The following is an 18,061-nucleotide window of genomic DNA, read 5'->3' as shown; positions in this document are numbered from 1 at the left end:
TGTATCTGTTTGCATCTCTGTGTGTTTGCACAGGTGTGTGCAGCAGGGGGCGGGACGGGGCCCTGGGCAGGGGGAGGGGGCCGCACCGCGTCAGGCAGCACTTGCGGGAGCCCACGGGGACCACTGCAAGAACACGACACCAAACTTGAGTGGGTGACAGTCTGACAGGAGCCTCCCGACAGAAAGATCTGCAGCTCTGACCCACCAGCAGGGCCCTGTCCCCTCCCCCCCCCCCCCCCCCCCCGAGACTGTCATAATTAAATACCCCAGCTGCAGAACTTTCTGGGTTTTGGTTCTAGTTAGGAAGTGATTATACCCCGGAGATAAGAGAGCCTTCCCAAACAGACCCCTCATAAGGCGAGGGGGGTGGTTCTGGGTAAGTAATAGCAGGCGTTACTCATGTTCAATTTCTGTAATTTCCATTTCAAAGGGGAAATAAGCGAGCAGGCAATGTCAAACCACCTCGTTCAGGGCTGCTGGGGGGGGAGGGAAGCCAGAACCTCTCTTAAAGGAGAAGCTGCGGAAGCAGGGTGTGCCCACCCCCCCCCCCCAGTCCCCAAGGTGGGACTGAGCCGGCCACGCCCCCTCCCACAAAGGGGAGCCGCTGGAGGGGGTGGAGGTGGGGGGCGGGAAGGGCAGGCAAGTCAGGTGTGCAGACAGGCGGTGCTGCGGCCGGAGGGGTGAGCTGGGCGCCGCAGCCCCTGGAACGCAGTTCGCCATCTGTCCGACCGTCCTCCCCAAAGACCAGGGGGATCAGGAGGTTAACACACGCCTCATCCTCTCGGAGCCACGTCAGGGCGCTGTCAGAAAGTAATTAGATGCGAAGGGCACACATCCTGATCGTAATGAAAATTAAACGCCTGGAATATTCAGGCCGATTCCAAAGTGCCCTGTCCTTGTCGCCCCAATGTCGCAGCCAGGGCTGCGGCATATCACTGCTAAGCGGGAGGTGGTTTGAGGCAGAGGAGGAGAGAACTTTCCAGAGCGATTTACTGAGCAGCTGGAGGGAGGAGGACTGGACAGGAGGGCAGAGAGAGAGGAGGTGTGACTGGGGGCGGGATTCCAAGCTGGCTCTGCCATTTACCAGCTGCGAGTCACCTTGCCTCTCCGTGCCTCAGTTTCCCCCTCTGTGAAATGGGAATGCCAGGTGCGGTAGGCAGCCCGTGTGACCAATGGAATACGACACAGCGATGGTGTGTCCCTTTTAGATTAGGTTCCAAAGGACCCCGGCTTCCATCTCAACCTCTGTCTACCGCAGGCCCCCCAGTCCGTTCCTCTGTCTCTGATCATTTGCTCTGGGGGAAGCCAGCTAGAGTTGCCATGTCGTGAGGACACTCAAGCCACCCTGGTCGAGGGGCCGCCGTGCGAGTGAGCCCCAGGCTAGCCTCAGGCGGCTGCAGCCCCCGCAGACACCTTGATTAGAACCTCGGGAAACCCTGCACTAGAACCTTCCGGAGGAGGAGGCCGCTCCCAGATTCCCGACTCACGGGCGCTGTGAGGTCGTGCACGTTTGTGACTTTAGCTGCACAGTTTCAGGGTAATTTCTTCTGCAGCAAGAGATCGCTAGCATTTCAAGGGTCGTTGTGAACATTCAGGGATTTGGTGTCACCTAAAGGACTGAGCACGGAGCCTGCCACACAGCCCACAGCTCAGTAAAGGCTGGAGAATATGCTCACAGCCTGACGAGGCTATGGACGCCTTCTCAAAAAACACGTTTAAAATTTACAGGGTAGGGGTGCCTGGGTGGCTCAGTCTGTTAAGCGTCCGACTTCGGTTCAGGTCGTGATCTCACAGTCTGCGGGTTCGAGCCCCACGTCAGGCTCTGTGCTGACAGCTCACAGCCTGGAGCCTGCTTCCGATCCTCTGTCCCCCTATCTCTGCCCCTCCCCTGCTTACGCTCACCCCCCTCTCCTCGCCCCAAATAAATATAAAAAAAAAAGTATAGCATAAAGTACACAGGGTTATGAAGGAAGCCTATTATACTGCAATGCAATTCTATGCACAGACCCCTCGGGGGAGGATGAGGGCCCCGAGGGAACAGCACTGCCACCTGCTTTGGTCTGTTAGCCAGACTGGCTGGCTTTGCACCCGGTTTCCCCACAGAAGAGCAGTGGGTTCCCGGATTCTTTGAACCAGGAGGATCAGAGCGAAGGCAGAGCTCTGTCACTGCCATCACCGTCCCAGAGCCCGACCCTCCCACCTTCACGTCACCCGGCGGCTCGGCAGGCAGGACGCCGAAGCTTACATGTGCTGGGACGCGTTGGGGAAGAGGCCTGAGTACTGGGGGGCGGAGTCCTCGGGGCCGTGGGGGGCCGCGTGGCTGATGACCATCAGGACGGGCCTGTGCGGGTACATCTTCTTGGACGTGCGGAAGAAGCTCACGCTGTCGTTGGTGATGAGGTCCGTCAGGTAATCCTGGGGGGCAGGGAGAGACAGGAGAGCCAGTGAGGAGCTGAGCACCCGCCCTGAGCACCCGCGGTGTTAGGTGCCCAGCGGACGTGCTCGGGGCACAGCGGGGACCCAGACAGACAATCCCTGCGTTCCTGGAGCCCATCCTAGGGGCAGACAGACGATAAATGAGCAACTACACGGAACGTCGAATGTTGCTGATGGAGAAGGAGAGAGGGGGTCGGGGAGGATAGGGGAGAAATGGCAGTCAGTCATTCACATTAGATGCTGAAATAATACAGCTCGCACTTTTGAGTGCTTATGGTATGCGAGGTACGGTTCTGCGTTCACTTCTGTTAGCTCGTTGAAATCCCCGTGTAACCGTAGAAAGTAGGTGTGGTGATAATTCCTGTTTTCCAGAACAGGGAAGTTAAATGAATTGCCTGATGTCACACAGCTGGTAAGTGTTGCAGCCACGCCTCCTGAGTCTTGGTTCCTAAGCCTGAACTCCTTTCCAGGCTCCAGAAAGACCACGAAAGACCCACAGGGTGGGTACATCCCTGTGTTCCTGGCGCGCTGTGCTGGGGGCAGGGACAGCTGACCACGTGAACACGGAAGCAAGATAGTGACACAGTGTGACGGACGAAGGAAATAAGCCGTGACCGAGGAGCCGGAGTGGGGGCGTCCTTTGGCAGGGGCAGTCAGGGAGGGCCTCTTGGAGGGGGTGACACTGGAGCTGAGACCTGAGTGATGAGGAGCTGGATGTGGGGAGATTTTTATCACCCTCGGTTGTCTGCCGGGATCCTTGAGGGCGATTTGCTGGGCCTACTCTCAGAGATGCTGGTTTTTAAAAGATATATATTTTTAACGTTTATTTTTGAGAGAGGGAGAGAGAGCATGCGTGGGGAAGGACAGAGAGAGAAGGAGACAGCAGATCTGAAGCGGGCTCTGTGCTGAAAGCAGAGAGCCCGATGCGGGGCTCAAACCCACAAACCGTGAGATCACGACCTGAGCTGAAGTCAGACGCTCAACTGACTGAGGCACCTGGGTGCCCCAGAGATGCTGGTTTAATTGGTCTGTGGCTTTCTTCAGGCACTGGACTTTTAATTTTCTTTAGTTTTATTTTTTAAAGTTTATTTGTTGAGAGAGAGAGAGAGAGACGGAGAGGGAGAGAGAGGGAGGGAGGGAGGGAGAGAGAGAGAGATAGAGAGTGTGTGTGTTCAGGGGAGGGGCAGCAAGAGAAAGAGAATCCCAAGCAGGCTCCACGCTGTCAGCACGGAGCCCGATGTGGGGCTCGAATTCACAAAATCGTGAGATCATGACCTGTGCTGAGATCAAGAGTCAGATGCGAGCCACCCAGGTGCCCCACACACATTAGACTTAAAAAAAAATTTTTTTTAACATTTATTTTTGAGACAGAGAGAGACAGCATGAACCGGGAAGGTCAGAGAGAGAGGGAGACACAGAATCTGAAACAGGCTCCAGGCTCTGAGCTGTCAGCACAGAGCCCGACGCGGGGCTCGAACCCACGGACCGCGAGATCGTGACCTGAGCCGAAGTCGGACGCCCAACCGACTGAGCCACCCAGGTGCCCCCACATTGGACTTTCAAAAAGCTCCCAGGGATCCTGATGTGCAGCCAGGACTGAGAATCACCCATCTAGAGGAAGAGCTCCAGGCGGAGGGAACAGCAGGGACTCCGATGCAGGAACTGAACCTGTTCGAGGACTCTCAGCAGGAAGGAGCAGAAAAGCAGAGGCGCGCAGGGGGTCTCCTGAGAGTCAGACCTGCTTAGACGCCGGGCGGGATGAGAGGAGAGGGGGAAATGTAACGAGCAGGAACTGGGGGCTTTAAAAGCTCAGCTATTAAGGGCTCAGCCGAGAAGCTGAGATTTGCCTGAACTCTTCAGCAGGACGGCATACAGAGGGCGTGCCCGTGCGTCTAAGACGGGCCTTCAGGGACGCTTGTACTCTATACTAAATGCACAGGGAGAGTCACTGCAGTGGCGTTCATAAAGCAAAAACGTATCCCCGTGACCAGCAACAGGAAGGCGATTAATGAAGTAAATGTAATGCTGTGCTGTGCAGATGTTACACAGAAGCGAATTCGTAGCTACTGAGGTGGAAACGTGTCCAAGATACGCTGTTAAGGGAAAGAACAAGCTACTTTCAAATCCAGGAAGATCCCACCTTTTTGTGGGAAGGGAGGGAGGCGGGGTGGGGAGGGCGGGGGGGGGGGTGGTGGAGAGGAGAAGCCAAACCCTTAACTTCATATGAGCACCAAGGAAGAATCTAGAAGGACAGATATCAAAGTGCTACCTGGGGTCTGGGATAAAACAGAGGGGGAGAAAGCCACTTGCTACTTGGTGTACTTTTCCCGAAATACTTTTTATGAATAGTCCTGGGGAGTTATCTGTAGAACCTATTATATAAAAGTAACAATATAGACCACCTAAATCCAAGAGTTGCTGCTACAGTTACGGAGCATGACCCGAAGGCACAGGGAAAGTTCTTAAAATGACAAAGGTAACTGCGGAACCAGCAGGTGGGTCCGCTGTCTCCGGCTGGTGGGGAACCGTGGGCTGCAGCTACTTGCTCTCCATAGTAACCCCGTCTTCACTGCTGGATTTTGGAACTATGTGCCTACTTGGCTGTGATGAAACATGTTTTTAAAAAAGCTACTGTGGGCGCCTGGGTGGCCCAGTCGGTCGAGCGTCCGACTTCGGCTCAGGTCACGATCTCCCGGTTCGTGAGTTCGAGCCCCGCGTCGGGCACTGTGCTGGCAGCTCGGAGCCTGGATGGAGCCTGCTTCGGATTCTGTGTCTCCCCCTCTCTCTGCCCCTCCCCGATCGCCCTCTGTCTCTCTCTCAAAAATAAATAAACGTTAAAAAAATAATGAAAAAATAAAAAGCTACCGTGGACATCCATTCCCAGGAGAGACATACGGCGCCATGATAGGGCATCCGATAAACAAACTAGAGCTACCTGGGTCCACACGCACAAACCTGACAGACCTGACCCTGGGTGAAGAAAGCAGGCTGGAGGACACGCACGGTACGATACCGTTTATATACAGGCTAAGAACACAGAAAACGATGCTATACAGTGTTTGAGATGCTTGCCTATGTAATAAGCGCATCCATAGCAATCAGCAGGAGACGGGTGACCTTCCTGGGAGGGGGCAGGCCAGGAAAGGGGCTCGGGAGGGTAATACGGGGCCCCCGGAGCCTGTGATATTCCACGTTCAGAAGCGTATGTGGTGTCATTACCGTGTCTGACTCTCAAGGCTGGCATGAGGGTCTCGAGTGCTAAGAGGCGCAAAGCTCTTGGCACGGTGCCTTGCACGTAGCCGGCCAACGTTATGCCTGTCTTAGCGGTGCGGCAGCCTTTCCACATGCCTGACAGCCGCCCACCTTCCTGGGTCTCCTCAAAGCCACTCCTGCTCTAGCTAAGCCCCTGCTGATCCCTGATGGCTGCAGCAGGGCACCCGCGATGACGTATGACAAGCTGCACACCCACCTCCCAGCCATTTGTGTGGACCGAAGGGGACGCCACCTGTACTCCAGGGGCGGGTGGTGAAGCCCCAGGCTGGCCAACGAGGACACGCCATCTCTCCGGCCACGGTACTTGAGCCGAGTCCAGGTGTCGGAGGGACGAGGGGACCTGGGCCAGGCGGTGGCATGGTCCAGTCCTGGCTGGGAGCAGATTCAACAGACAGGATGTGTCCGTTGGCTGGCTGGGGGGGGGGGGGGGGGGGGGGCCGGCCGTTCCCCCCCCCCCCCCCACTGCCCCCTGCCCCACGGTTTCTGGCTGGGGTGAAGGGAATAGAGATGGGGGTTCAGGAGAAAGAGAGTGTCAGGGTGCGGGCGGGAGTGCTATATGTCCAGTTCTGGACAAGTTGAGCTGCCTGCCTGGGTCAGTCATGAAGAAGACGTGAGGGAGGTGGGCTGTTAACAGGAAGGGTAAGACAGGTGCGAGGACGAAGCAGGCTGGAAGGTGAATTTTCTAGAACTGGAGACGAGCCGACAGACGATGAGGAACTCCCCTCTCTGCCCCCCTTCAGTCGTGGGCCAGGCCCATTCCCGCTCTCCAGGGGGAGGTGCTAGACTTTGCCCTGGTGCACTCCTGGCCAGGTGCAGGGGGCTGGGGATGCCAGGTTCTGGGGACTTGGCTCCTACCCAGAGCTTAGCAGCCAGAGCTGGGTCCTCCTGCCTCCCCTCCCCATCCTGACCTCCCGCTGACTTTGATCAGTAAACCAAGAGGAACCCAGTACTTCGGTGGGGATCGCTAGCCAGGACTCTGGGCAAAAATGTCCAATGCCCATGGGGGTGTGGGGTGTGGGGCGTGCTCCCGGGCTCTGTGACAGCCTGGCCCCTCTCGTTCCCAGCCTCGTTCCTCAGGTGCGGCCTCTGCCGCTCTCGTTTATGTGCTCACTCAGCAACTACTTGTTGGGTGCCTGTTCCCAGGGTTCCGGGCTTCCTGTTAAGGGCTGGGGCTGTGGTCACAGGTCCCTGTCCCCATGGTGACCACAGTCCTGTGCGGGGTGTGGGAAAGCATTCTCATCAGCGGTAAGAAGGCGGCAGGGGACCTGGGAGGGACAGGGAGGTTTTCGCTCACTTAGGATTACCCCTGGCTGCTGGGGATGGGGGGACTGCAAGGACGGGAATGGGGACCATGGCTGATGTGATGGGAAGCTCTGCCCGGACAAACGTGTCCCATGGGTGCCTCCTGGGAGATCTGCCCACGGAAGCCCGTGGTTCTACCTCTTTTTGAACTTGGGTGAGATAAGCCAGCTCACCCCAAAGCTCTCAGGGCCCCTCCCCAGATGGGAGTCTCCTGGCTTCCAGAACTAGTTAACTGTTCTGCTTGGGAAGCCCACTTGTGGGCTGCTTTCGGGCTGTGCCTTGAGACAGATGACTGTGCCCCTGAGACCTGGTTTGAGGGGCAGGGCGGGGGTTGGGGGGGGGGTTGCCCGCACCCTGGCGCAGCTCTCGAGCCCACCTCTTGATGTTTTCTCCACTTGGCAAGTCAACCTTCTGTAACTCCGGGAGGGTCTCCTTTTCTGAGCCACTGGCTTCCTCCGTCTAAATTATATTCTCCATCATAATGCGGACACTGCACCCTCTACAGCCCCTTGTGTTCAAAAGAGGTTCACGTCCCTTTAAGGAGCAATCATATTTCATGAAGCTGAGGGCTCTGGAGTCAGCAACACTGGGTTCACACCCCGGCTTTATCACCTGCTATCTGTGGGCCAGCGGCCCGCCTTTCTGCCCCTCAGAAAGCACCTTTCCGCCTCTAAAACATGGGCCCGATAACAGTCCCTTCTTCAGATGGTGGGAGCATTTCACACGGGAATGAGGCACTTGGCAATACACTCAGAGCCAGACCTCAGGCCTTTGTATTTTTTGTCTGCTCCATCGTTCCCGCCCCTCCCGGGCCCCCAAACAAAATTACTGACGCCTATGGGGTGGTTTACACCAAGCATCAACAAACCTTTTCTGTAAAGGGTCAGAGAGGAAACATTTGAGGCTTTGCGGGGCCGGAGGTCTCATTTGCATTACTCACTGCTACTGTAGCAAGAGAGCAGCCGCTGGGTAAATGAACGGGCCTGTCTGCGCTCCAGTAAAACCTTATGCGGCCAAACTGCAAATTTCAAGTCAGTTTCACATGTCAGGAAAAGAGCGCTGGTCACATGTTGCTCTTTTTGTAATTTCCCCCCCAGCTAGTTAAGAATGTAAAAAACCCTTCTAAGCACACAGGCTGGACAAAAACACTTGGCGGGCAGGACTTGACCCATGGGCCGGAGTTCAGAGAATGGATTTGGAGGCCAGATGGCCTAGGCTCGGATGATACTGCTTTACCACTCACTAGCTGTGTGGCCTAGTTCCTTAGCCTCTCTGTGCCTCAGTTTCCTCGTGTGCTGGTTGTGAACAGTAACTATGGTGAGACATACATGGGCTAATTCAGGTGGAACGATTCCAACGGTACCTGGTGCACGTTAGGTCTAAGGGAGCGGGAGTCATTATTCCTCAAGAATCACGCGGCTGTGTTTTCCACACGAAAATGAAAACGGTACAAACAAATCTGGTTCCCTTTGATTACTCCTCACACCCATGCTTCCAATCTTGGCCCCTTTGGGCCTTAACCAGGAAGTCTTTTTTTCAGCTGCATTGTTACACGTGTTAGAGTATGGCTTTATGCATCTTTTTACATCAGTTGGATCACACTGTGTATATTTTCTTTCTTTCCTTTCCTTTCTTTCTTGGTTCCTCTCCTTTCCTTTCCTTTCCTTCCCTTCCTCTTCCCCTTCCCTTCCCCTTTCCCCCTTCCTTCCTTCCTTCCTTCCTTCCTTCCTTCCTTCCTTCCATTCATTCCACATGGCAGGGAACAAAGCAAAGTCACACGCCTGCCTTCATGGCCTTGTACTCTAATGAGAGGAGACAGATGTTAACAAGTGACCCAGGGATACACACAGGTGTGGTGCTCACAGCGGGGGCAGGAGAGTTGGGGTGCGATGCCCTGGGCTCGGGGTGCTCTAGGAGACATCTGAACAGGGGCTTACAGGAGCTCTCTCCGCAACCCGCTCTTTCCATCAGCCCCGTGTCCAAAGCCCTTCTGATGGTGTTACATACAGATCCCCTCATCTTTTTCTAGAAATCCTCCAGGGTAGGGTTCCTTTGTGTCTTTTAATCATTTCTTGCGTTGGTGGCCCTCGTGGATTTCTTTCAATAACAAAGCTGCAATGAACAACTCAACGGTCCCAACCTGCATAGAGGGAGGCTTCTCCACGACAGAAAAGCGCAAATGACAAAGGGCGGCTCAAAGGGTGGTCTCATTTGAGTTTACAGAGACCGCTGTTCCTTAGGGCCTTTCCACCACCTGACCCTCATCATTCCCCTCTCCCACTGGTCCCGCCTTCTCTGGTCCTCTTTGGTGATCAGTGCATGTGCCACATCATTCTTTTGTCATCATCGCTGCCTCTCTGTCCACCTGCCATCAGGACCCTTTTCATGGCATCCAGCCTTGGGATTAGTGACTCAGAACAGAGACCTCAGAGGGCCTTTGAGGCGACCTCCGGAAGGACTGTCACTTCCGCCCGAGCTGGGCCTCCTGCTGAAGCCACTGAGGGCAGCGACACACAGGCATCTCACTCCTCAGAGTGCTGGAGCAGGGAGCCCCAGGCAACTCCGAGCTCCCTCTCGCTCCCTCCCAGTGCTCCGGCTCCCACTGCCTGCTGCCCGCCCCGGGTCCGAACCCTGGACCTGAGCCAGCTCTGACCCCAAAGGGGCCCCCGTCCCTCTGTTCCCAGGCCTCTGGGAACAGGGAGCCCAGGAATCCTCCCACGGGGCTCATTCATAGGGGAGATGTGCCTGTGGCAGGAAACAGGGTAAGTAGCAGCCACTGCATGTTCTGTCCTCAGCCCCAGAGGGACTCTGAGTCTCCCTGGATAACTTGATTACAGGGCTGCTCTGAGACCAGGCGTGGACGTGGTGAGGAATTTTAACAAGGACGGAGTGGAGTTTTCTAGGTAGTGGACGATGTGCTTGTGCTGCATCTGGGAGGAGAGAAGCAGCGTGTTCAGCCCCAAGACACTATAATCTGTATTTCTAATGTACAAATCCCCCCATCAGGACTTTGGAATCAATTCACTCAGAGGTAATGGAAGCCTGAGACCCAAGGTGAGGAGGGAGGGCGCTGTCCAGGCGATGTCACACGTGGTTGCTGCCACCAGGGCCTGAACGATCAGACTCAGTAAGGGGGACACACGAGTGGTGATCCTTGGTCAAAGGCAGGAGGGATCCCCAAGTGTGCAGTGTTTCCAGAAGGGGAGTGGGATAGGGCGCTTTTAGGCCACTGAGCATCCCGCCCATTTTCATTTGGACTCTATTCTCAGCCAATGTTCCAGGGTTTGGCTCCAGAGTGGGGCTCCCGCTGTCCCTGCCTCTGGCTAGGGAGTGGGGCGGGTGACTTACAGCCCATCAAAACACTGCATCCCCTGGCCACACCGATTGGTCCGGGGACAGACATGTGACTGAGCCAAGAGCCAACGAGATGCAGTGAGATTTGCTGGGAATCCTGGGAAGGAGACTCCCTCGCTTGCAGCTGGGCAGGAAGGTGAAACGTGGAAGGGCGGCCATATTGCTACAAGGGGCAGGGAAAGCGAGGGGGGAGGGGGGGAGAGGGAGGGGCGGGAGGGGGAGAAGGGGGAGGGGCGGGAGGGGGAGAGACCATAGATGGTGCCGCAGAGAAGAAAATAGAGCTTAGAGGAGAAAGAAACCACCGCCTAAAGATTCTGTGTGAGCCCCTGGATCCAGCCGTGCCTGATGCCGTTACTGCTGGACCAGTTAAATAAGCTGACGTTTCCTCCTCAGTTGAGCCATTTTGAGTTGAGTTTCTGTTCACAAGCAACTGAGAGAGGCCGGTGTGATTCAAGAAAGGATAAATCCTGTAGTTTGGGGCCCTTGGGGAAGGATTCACAGAAGAGAAGATGGGTAAAACTTGGAAAAATCCAGGGCAGGAGAGCACTAGCAAAGATCTGGGGGTGCTTGTGAGAACGGACAAGGCTGGTCCGGTTGACCTGGCTCGTATGGAGCTGAAGTGGGCAACGGGGCCGATGTGACGGTGTATGTGCGAGTGCGTGCACACACGTGGGCCCATCACTTCACAGTTAATAACCCACCTCCATATCCCAGGCTGTGAAGGCCTGATCTGGTTTTGTTCATCCCTGGGTACCCAGCACCTAACACAGTGCCTGGCATATAGCAGATTCTCAATAAATACTTGTTGAGGGAATGAACGAATGACATGACCAAACTTGACTAGTCCGCTCACGCCTCTGATTGCTGGGGATTAGAAATACTACACAGAAAACACCCAGCACGGGGGCGCCTGGGCGGCTCAGTGGGTGAAGCGGCCGACTTCGGCTCAGGTCACGATCTCACGGTTCGTGAGTTCGAGCCCCACGTCGGGCTCTGGGCTGTGTCTCCCTCCGTCTGCCCCTCTGCTGCCTGCACTCTGTCTCGCGTCGCCTCAAAAATAAATAAACGTTTGAAAAAAAAAAAAACAAAAGCCACCCAGCGCAGTTGCTTGGACCCTAATAGGCACTCCATAAAAAGATGTGCACGTTATTAAGTATGTACCAGTGTGCCCACTCCCCAGATTTGGGAACTGAGGCTCTTAGGAGTAGGTAGCATATCCAAGGGCACATGATATGTGTCGAGGCGGGGCTCTGCACCCCAGTCCTCCACCTCCAAGACGGGAAGTCACTGCCCGGTCCCCAGAGGGCGGTGGGCAGAACAAGGCAGGGGGCTACCAAGGCTGTACATCCACGGGTCAGGCACGCTTGATTCACGCAGGAGTCTAGGAAATTAGCTGCCATTGTTTAAAAATCAGGAGATCTCACAGGAAAAAAAAAAAACACGCGTCGGTTTGTAGCTTCTGCTGAAAAATCAGAAAACCTGGCCCTCTTGGGCCCACGTTTCTGTGCAAGAGTGACAGGCCCGATGGACGTTGGCTGCCCCCTCTTGGATCCATTCTTTCTAGTCCCCAACACCCACCTGCCGTCTCCCCTACCCCTGGCTTCCCATCCTGTGTGTGTGGCTCCTGTCCCCTGCCGACTTCTGCCTGGCGGCCTTGTGCAGCGATTCAGAGAGAGACCAACTAGGGAGGGCGGTCATCACACTACCCCACAGAGCCGCGGTTATGACACTCAGCCAGGCCCAGGGTCAGTGGCAGTGAGCGTGGGGAAGAGAGAGGGAAGGGAAGAATGTGTGGGGAAAGAATGGGTCAACTGTGGGGCGGGGGGGCACACGAGCTGGCTTAGAAGATTTAGTTGGGCCAGGAATATTTGCTCGTCTCCGGATTTTTGTTTTTTTAATGGAAAGTTTGGAGGAGACATCACTGTCAGTCCCCCCTCCTCCTCCCCCTCACTTAGGCCAAGAATCAGCAAACTCTAGCCCGTGGACCAACCACTGCCTGTTTTTATAAATAAAGTTTTCCTGGAACGAGCCATGCTTACTTGTTTACACATTACCTGCGGTGGCCTTCATACTACAACGGCAGGCTTGGGTCGTTGCCACAGCGTCCGTGTGGCTCGTAAAGCCTAAAATATTGGGTCTGTGGCGCCCTAGAGAGGAAGTTGGCTGTCCTGAACTGCTATGCGTGGGGTATCATTATGGAGAAAGGGCTTTTCTGGTCACCTTCACTTATGTGATCCTCAAAAATCTTTCTGGTAAAACCATAATGAAATGCCACGATACCCCCGTAAAAAAAAAGACGACAATACCCGTGCTGATAAGCACCGTGGAACAACGGGAACCCTTGTAACATTTCTGGCCGTAAACCGGGAACCTACACTGGTTCAGCCACGTAACCTACCGTGTATCCCAGCAATTCTAGGCCCCAGGAGAAGAGTCCGTGTGCCTACCCAAAGCCCCGGGAGAGGATGTTCCCGGCAGCCTGACTCCCAAGAGACGCAAACTGGAGACCACAATGTCCCCCGGGTGCGAACGGACACCTACCCCCCATCCCCGCAAGGGAACGCTTCATAGTTCCCGCTGATTACGTGTGGCCACACGGGTGACCGTCACAGGCGTGACGTCAGGTGGAAAAACCTCAACCCGGGAGAGCACACAGCACACGATTCCATTTACTGGAGGTTCTAGAACAGGCGCAGCCAATCCATGGTGACGGAAGGGTCGCCTCGGGGGTGGGGTCACCCACACACGACAACGGGGCTGGATCTCAACGTGGTGCGGAGCCAAGGAAGCCGGATTCAGAATGAACGTGCCACACCGTGCGTCTGCGGGTGGCTGTCCCCGTGGGGGGACGGCTGGTGGGAGGGGTTACACGAGGGGGCTCTCGGGGCTGGCGGGGGCGCGCTGCTTGCTGACCGGCCTGGGCGCTGGGTGCACGCGCCTGCTCGGTTTGCGAAAATTCACGGATCGGTACCCTCTGTGCGCGCGCTTTCTGCCAGAATGTTCTGCCCCGGCAGACTGCGGACAACGCTCTCAGAGACTGTTACGCGAGAGATGAAAACACCGAGATGATACGCGTTGGCTGCGCGAGATCCCTCGTCTAGGGCAGGGCCACCCTCCAAAGCCAGGCAGTGGAGTTCCCGGGTCACGTTCCGCGCTGCGCCCCCCTTCCCCACCCCCGCCGAGGGGGCCACGCAGGACGTACCTTGGAGTAATCGAAGCCGTGTTTCTCCTTCACCCCGTTCCGACAGAGCGTGTAGTTATAAAAACGGGAGTTTTTCAGGAGGCCGACCCACTCCTTCCAGCCTGGTGGCACGTAGGAGCCATTGTATTCGTTAAGATACTTCCCGAAGAAAGCTGGAGGGGGAGAAGGGTCAGGAGGCCACGTGAGAACACGGTCAGCAAGAGCCTTGTCTGCCACCCGACCACCGTGTCCCCGAGGTGTGAAAGCGGCGCTACCCCGAGCCACCGAGCCCTTCGAAAGCAGGCGAAGCCTAAAATAAAATATATAGGATTAGAGAGCGAGTAAATTATTCTGAAACGTAACTGTCCGAGCATTCAAAGAACGTGCCATCTAGTAACCCGCCCTCTCAAAACAGCTGGTAAAGGGCCTTGGGAAGAATAATAATTTCACAGTGGTGACAAGTGAGAATATTTTGCGGCATCTGCAACCACTGCCGTGGGGCGTGACGAGATCGGTGACTCCTATGGCGACCAAACGACAGATCCTCTCGGCTTACGGTGCATGGTCCACCTTCCCCGCCCAAGGCGATGCTAAGCGACGGTGCAGGGTCCATAAAAGTAAGAGTGCGATTCTTTCCCATGCAGGCTTATGGGCCCCTCGAACCCTGCCTGCGACACGGGACCAGAACACAAGAGCTGACGTTAGAAAAGAACGGTGCCGATTGTTGCTGGTGATGTGGAACGCGGGCCCTTTATTCACTGCCTGGGCCACGCGGGCGACCCTGGCTGGCGGCGTCTGCTGAGCTTGAGCGCGCTCGCACCTTGTGCCCCAGCGATTGGAACCCTGGGTGTTCGCTCGACCGTAAAGCATTCGTTGGTTCACGAGCGTGAGCAGGACGCGCGGAGGGTAGCGCTCTTCGCGACAGCAGCTAGCTAGCTAGGAGCCAGTCGGAAGCCCGTCAACCAAAGGGGTGGCTGAATCCACTGTGGATGTTCCCGTCGCGGGATGTCGCGTTTAATAACACAGACGCGTCTCGGGGCGCCTGGGCGGCTCGGTGGGTCGTGCGCCTGACTCTCGATTTCGGCTCCGGTCAAGATCTCGTGGTCGTGAGATCGAGCCCCACGTCCGGCTCTGTGCTGAGCATGGAGACTGCTTGGGATCCTCTCTCTCTCTCCCCCTCTCTTCCTCTGCCCCCCACCCCCGACTTGCGCGTGCGCACGCTCGCTCTCAAAAAGAAACAACAACCCAGACGCGTCTCAACCACCTAATCGCCTTAAGAGAAATAAACCAGATATGGAACAACGCACACCGCACGGTCTCATTCAGAAGATGCTCCAAAACGGGGAAAACGGACGTACGGTGGAGGAAAGCAAGCGGGCAGGGCACGCCTCCCGGGGCACAGCCTCGTTCTCTGTCTCTCGCTGCAACGCGGGTGCTTCGGCTGGTGAAACCCCACTGAGCTAGACGTTCAGGAGCCGCGCTTCCCCGCGTGCACGTTCGACACCGGCCACGGAGCTTAAAGAAAAATGACCGTGATTCACCTGGAAGGGGATACACCAAAAAACCCTTGGTGGGGGAGGAGGGAGCAGACAAGATCCTCTCGGTGGTACTTTCTTGTTCTTTTCTCTTCTCAGCGAGCGACTGGGAGTTTTAAAAATTACAACCGATTAAGCCAGTTTGAAGTGACCGTTTCTCCAGGGACAGAGGCCCTATGCCGGCTCTCTCCTTCAGGTGAGGACACTGGGGCCTCGGAGACACCCGAGAACCAGCACTGAGGGCTCAAGAGTGGGAGAGCTGGGGCTGCTGAAGCGGGTTGCAGGGTGCCTCGTGCCCGGCAAAGTGCGAGTGTTGGGCAGGTGCCTGCTCAGAGCCGAAGATGAGAGGAGACAGCCGGGGAGGCGAACATCCACAGGAGAAGGAGTGGCCTGGGGCCGGGCTGTGCTGGCAGCAGAGGATGAGATGACCCCCCCCCCCCCAATCTGGCTTGGGTCGGGAGAGCGGGGATAGAGCTGGAGCCCTCCATGGGGACACTTTCCTGGAGACCTGGCAGGTAGCTGGGACCGCCTCAGGGTGGGAAGCCCCCTTAAGGACCCGAGCAGCCAATTCCCGAGTCCCCGTGGCACAGGACAAAGGGACGCACGTCCATTCAATCCTCCCCTGGCACCAGCTGGGCCAGGAGGCTGAGGAAGCACCTCCTGGAAGGATCTGGGCACCAGAGGAGGTGAAAACAGGAAGAGAGGGTCCCGAGCAGCTTCAGGGTAAGCCCAGGGTGGGGCCTCCCTTTGTGTGGCTGGGGGGCAAAGTGGACATAGAAAGAACCCGAGCTTTCCGGGGAGGAGGGGCAGGGAAACTGGCCACCGGGCTCGGAGTCCCGGGTAACATCCGATATTCACAGAGTAAAAGCAGTTAGGTAGGGGCGCCTGGGGGGCTCAGTCGGCTGAGTGTCCGGCTTCAGCTCAGGTCACGATCTCACAGCTCGAGAGTTCAAGCCCCGCGTCGGGCTCTGTGCTGACAGCTAAGAGCCTGGATTCTGCGTCTCCCTCCCTCTCTGCCCCAACCCACTCTCATTCTGTCTCTGTGTCTCTCAAAAATAAACATTAAAGAAAAAAAAAAAAAAGCAGTCAGGTGGCGGGCGTCCACTTACACAGCGACTGTGCGTCCCCAGCGGGTGTCAGGGCACAAAGACTGAGATGTCGGCCGGACTAAGGGGCCTCAGCGTCCAAGGCCCGGGCGAGCGGAAGGCCTGGATTTCTCCCTCGGAAACACGGCATGTTCAGACACTCGCGGCCCTCCCCGAAAGCAGTGGTGCTCAGCCAGGGGCGGCTTGCCCCTCAGGGGACACTCGGCAATGTCCACAGACATTTTCGGTTTTGTTACAGATGGGGCTGGGACGTGCAACCGGCATCCAGGGGGCCGAGGCCAGGGATGCGGCTGAACATCCCACGGCGCTCGGGAGGCCCCGCACCAACCATCCCGTGTAAAATGCCTACAGTCTGCGGGTGAGAAACGCGGACCTAAACAATTCCACCTGCCACCCACACCTGTCCCCCCTCCTCAGCAACAGAACCACGTAGCGAGGGCTGAAAAGGCCCCTAGAGATCAAGTACCGTCCAGGAAACAAGGTCTGCTAAACCTCAGTGACCTTATTCCTCACATTTGATGTGATGTCTTTCCATATGTGGGGAGCTCTACTCTGATAAACCCTGCCGGCCCCTCTCCCCTCTCTCCTGTTCCTCCTCCTTGGGGAAGAATGACACACGGCAGGGGTCAGCAAACGTTTCCTGCGAAGGCCCCGACGGTCTACCTTAGGAAGAGGGTGAAATTTTTTTTTTTAATTTTTTTTTTAACGTTTATTTATTTTTGAGACAGAGAGAGACAGAGCATGAACGGGGCAGGGTCAGAGAGAGGGAGACACAGAATCCGAAACAGGCTCCAGGCTCTGAGCCATCAGCCCAGAGCCCGACGCGGGGCTCGAACGCACGGACCGCGAGATCGTGACCTGAGCCGAAGTCGGCCGCTTAACCGACTGAGCCACCCAGGCGCCCCAGGAAGAGAGAGAAATTTAAGGAGCTCCCCACCCCTTACGGAGCCCCGGCACTTTCCATTCGTGACAAACACTGGGGAAGTTTCCCTTTGAAGACACTGAAGTAAAAAGCGTAAAACATTTGAGAGGAAAATCTTCAGGAAATAGCAAATCACTGTACCCAGGCCTGGTGGAAGCCCATGGAAACTGCTCGGTTTGGGGTGACACTGCCCCGAGCACATGTGGATTCACATATCTACACCCATTTATTAGGCCCCGATGGTATGCCAGGAGCCGTCCCAGGTGATGGCAACACAGCAGTGAATGAGGCCACCAGAATCCCTGCCCTCTTGGGGTGGACATTCTAGCGGGGGAACTGTGATCACAGAGGTGATGCTGTTGGTAAAAACAAAGTGATGAAGAAATTAAAGATGGTGTTCCAACAAAGTGGCTAGAGATGGGCCCCGGCAGGCACCAAGGGCTTGAGCAGTCAAGGAAGGCTGCTGTGGAATAGGAATACAAGGGAAACTGCTCTAGACAGAGAAAATGGCAAGTGCAAAGGTCCTGTGGCAGGAACAAGCTTGGAGGCATTTGAGGAACACAGGGAAGCCACGGAGGAAGGGAGAAGATGACGTCACAGGGTAGAGGGACCAGATCGTGAGCAGAAGCCACAGGAGGCATGATGGGGAAACTGAAAAGGGCCCACACGTCCCCTGAAATACTATACATCAGATTTTAGATGTGTGCATTTTCCTGGAATCGGGACACATTCTGAAAGCAACCCAAGACCTCAAGTAGCTTCAGAAACATACAACTTCCCTCAGGTTCACCCCTGAAGGGTGAACAAAAGCCGCGGGAAAAAGGCACCCTGAATCTCCCTGCTGGGAAAACTGGGTTCTCTCCTAGGTCCCCCAAACCCTGGCTTGGGATCTTATGGTTTGTCCCTGAAGATCTGGACCAAGGTCTTTCTGATGAAGGTGCAGCTTGGAATG

The 18,061-nt window shown here is 56.1% G+C and overlaps 1 protein-coding gene across 1 annotated transcript in view; it reads right to left on the bottom strand.

Moving 5' to 3' along the window:
* SULF2 (sulfatase 2) overlaps positions 1-18,061 on the bottom strand; it is a 91,529-nt gene that overhangs the window by 24,926 nt on the left and 48,542 nt on the right. Inside the window, exons 3-4 of the mRNA XM_049649924.1 lie at positions 13,568-13,719; positions 2,246-2,415 (exon numbers count right to left, since the gene is read on the bottom strand). Of these exons, the coding sequence (XP_049505881.1) occupies positions 2,246-2,415; positions 13,568-13,719 (322 nt within the window). The remainder of the gene's footprint in view (positions 1-2,245; positions 2,416-13,567; positions 13,720-18,061) is intronic.

This window comes from Panthera uncia (genome assembly GCF_023721935.1).
Source record: "Panthera uncia isolate 11264 chromosome A3 unlocalized genomic scaffold, Puncia_PCG_1.0 HiC_scaffold_11, whole genome shotgun sequence".
Taxonomy (NCBI): domain Eukaryota; kingdom Metazoa; phylum Chordata; class Mammalia; order Carnivora; family Felidae; genus Panthera; species Panthera uncia.
This window is presented reverse-complemented; position numbering and strand designations above follow the sequence as displayed.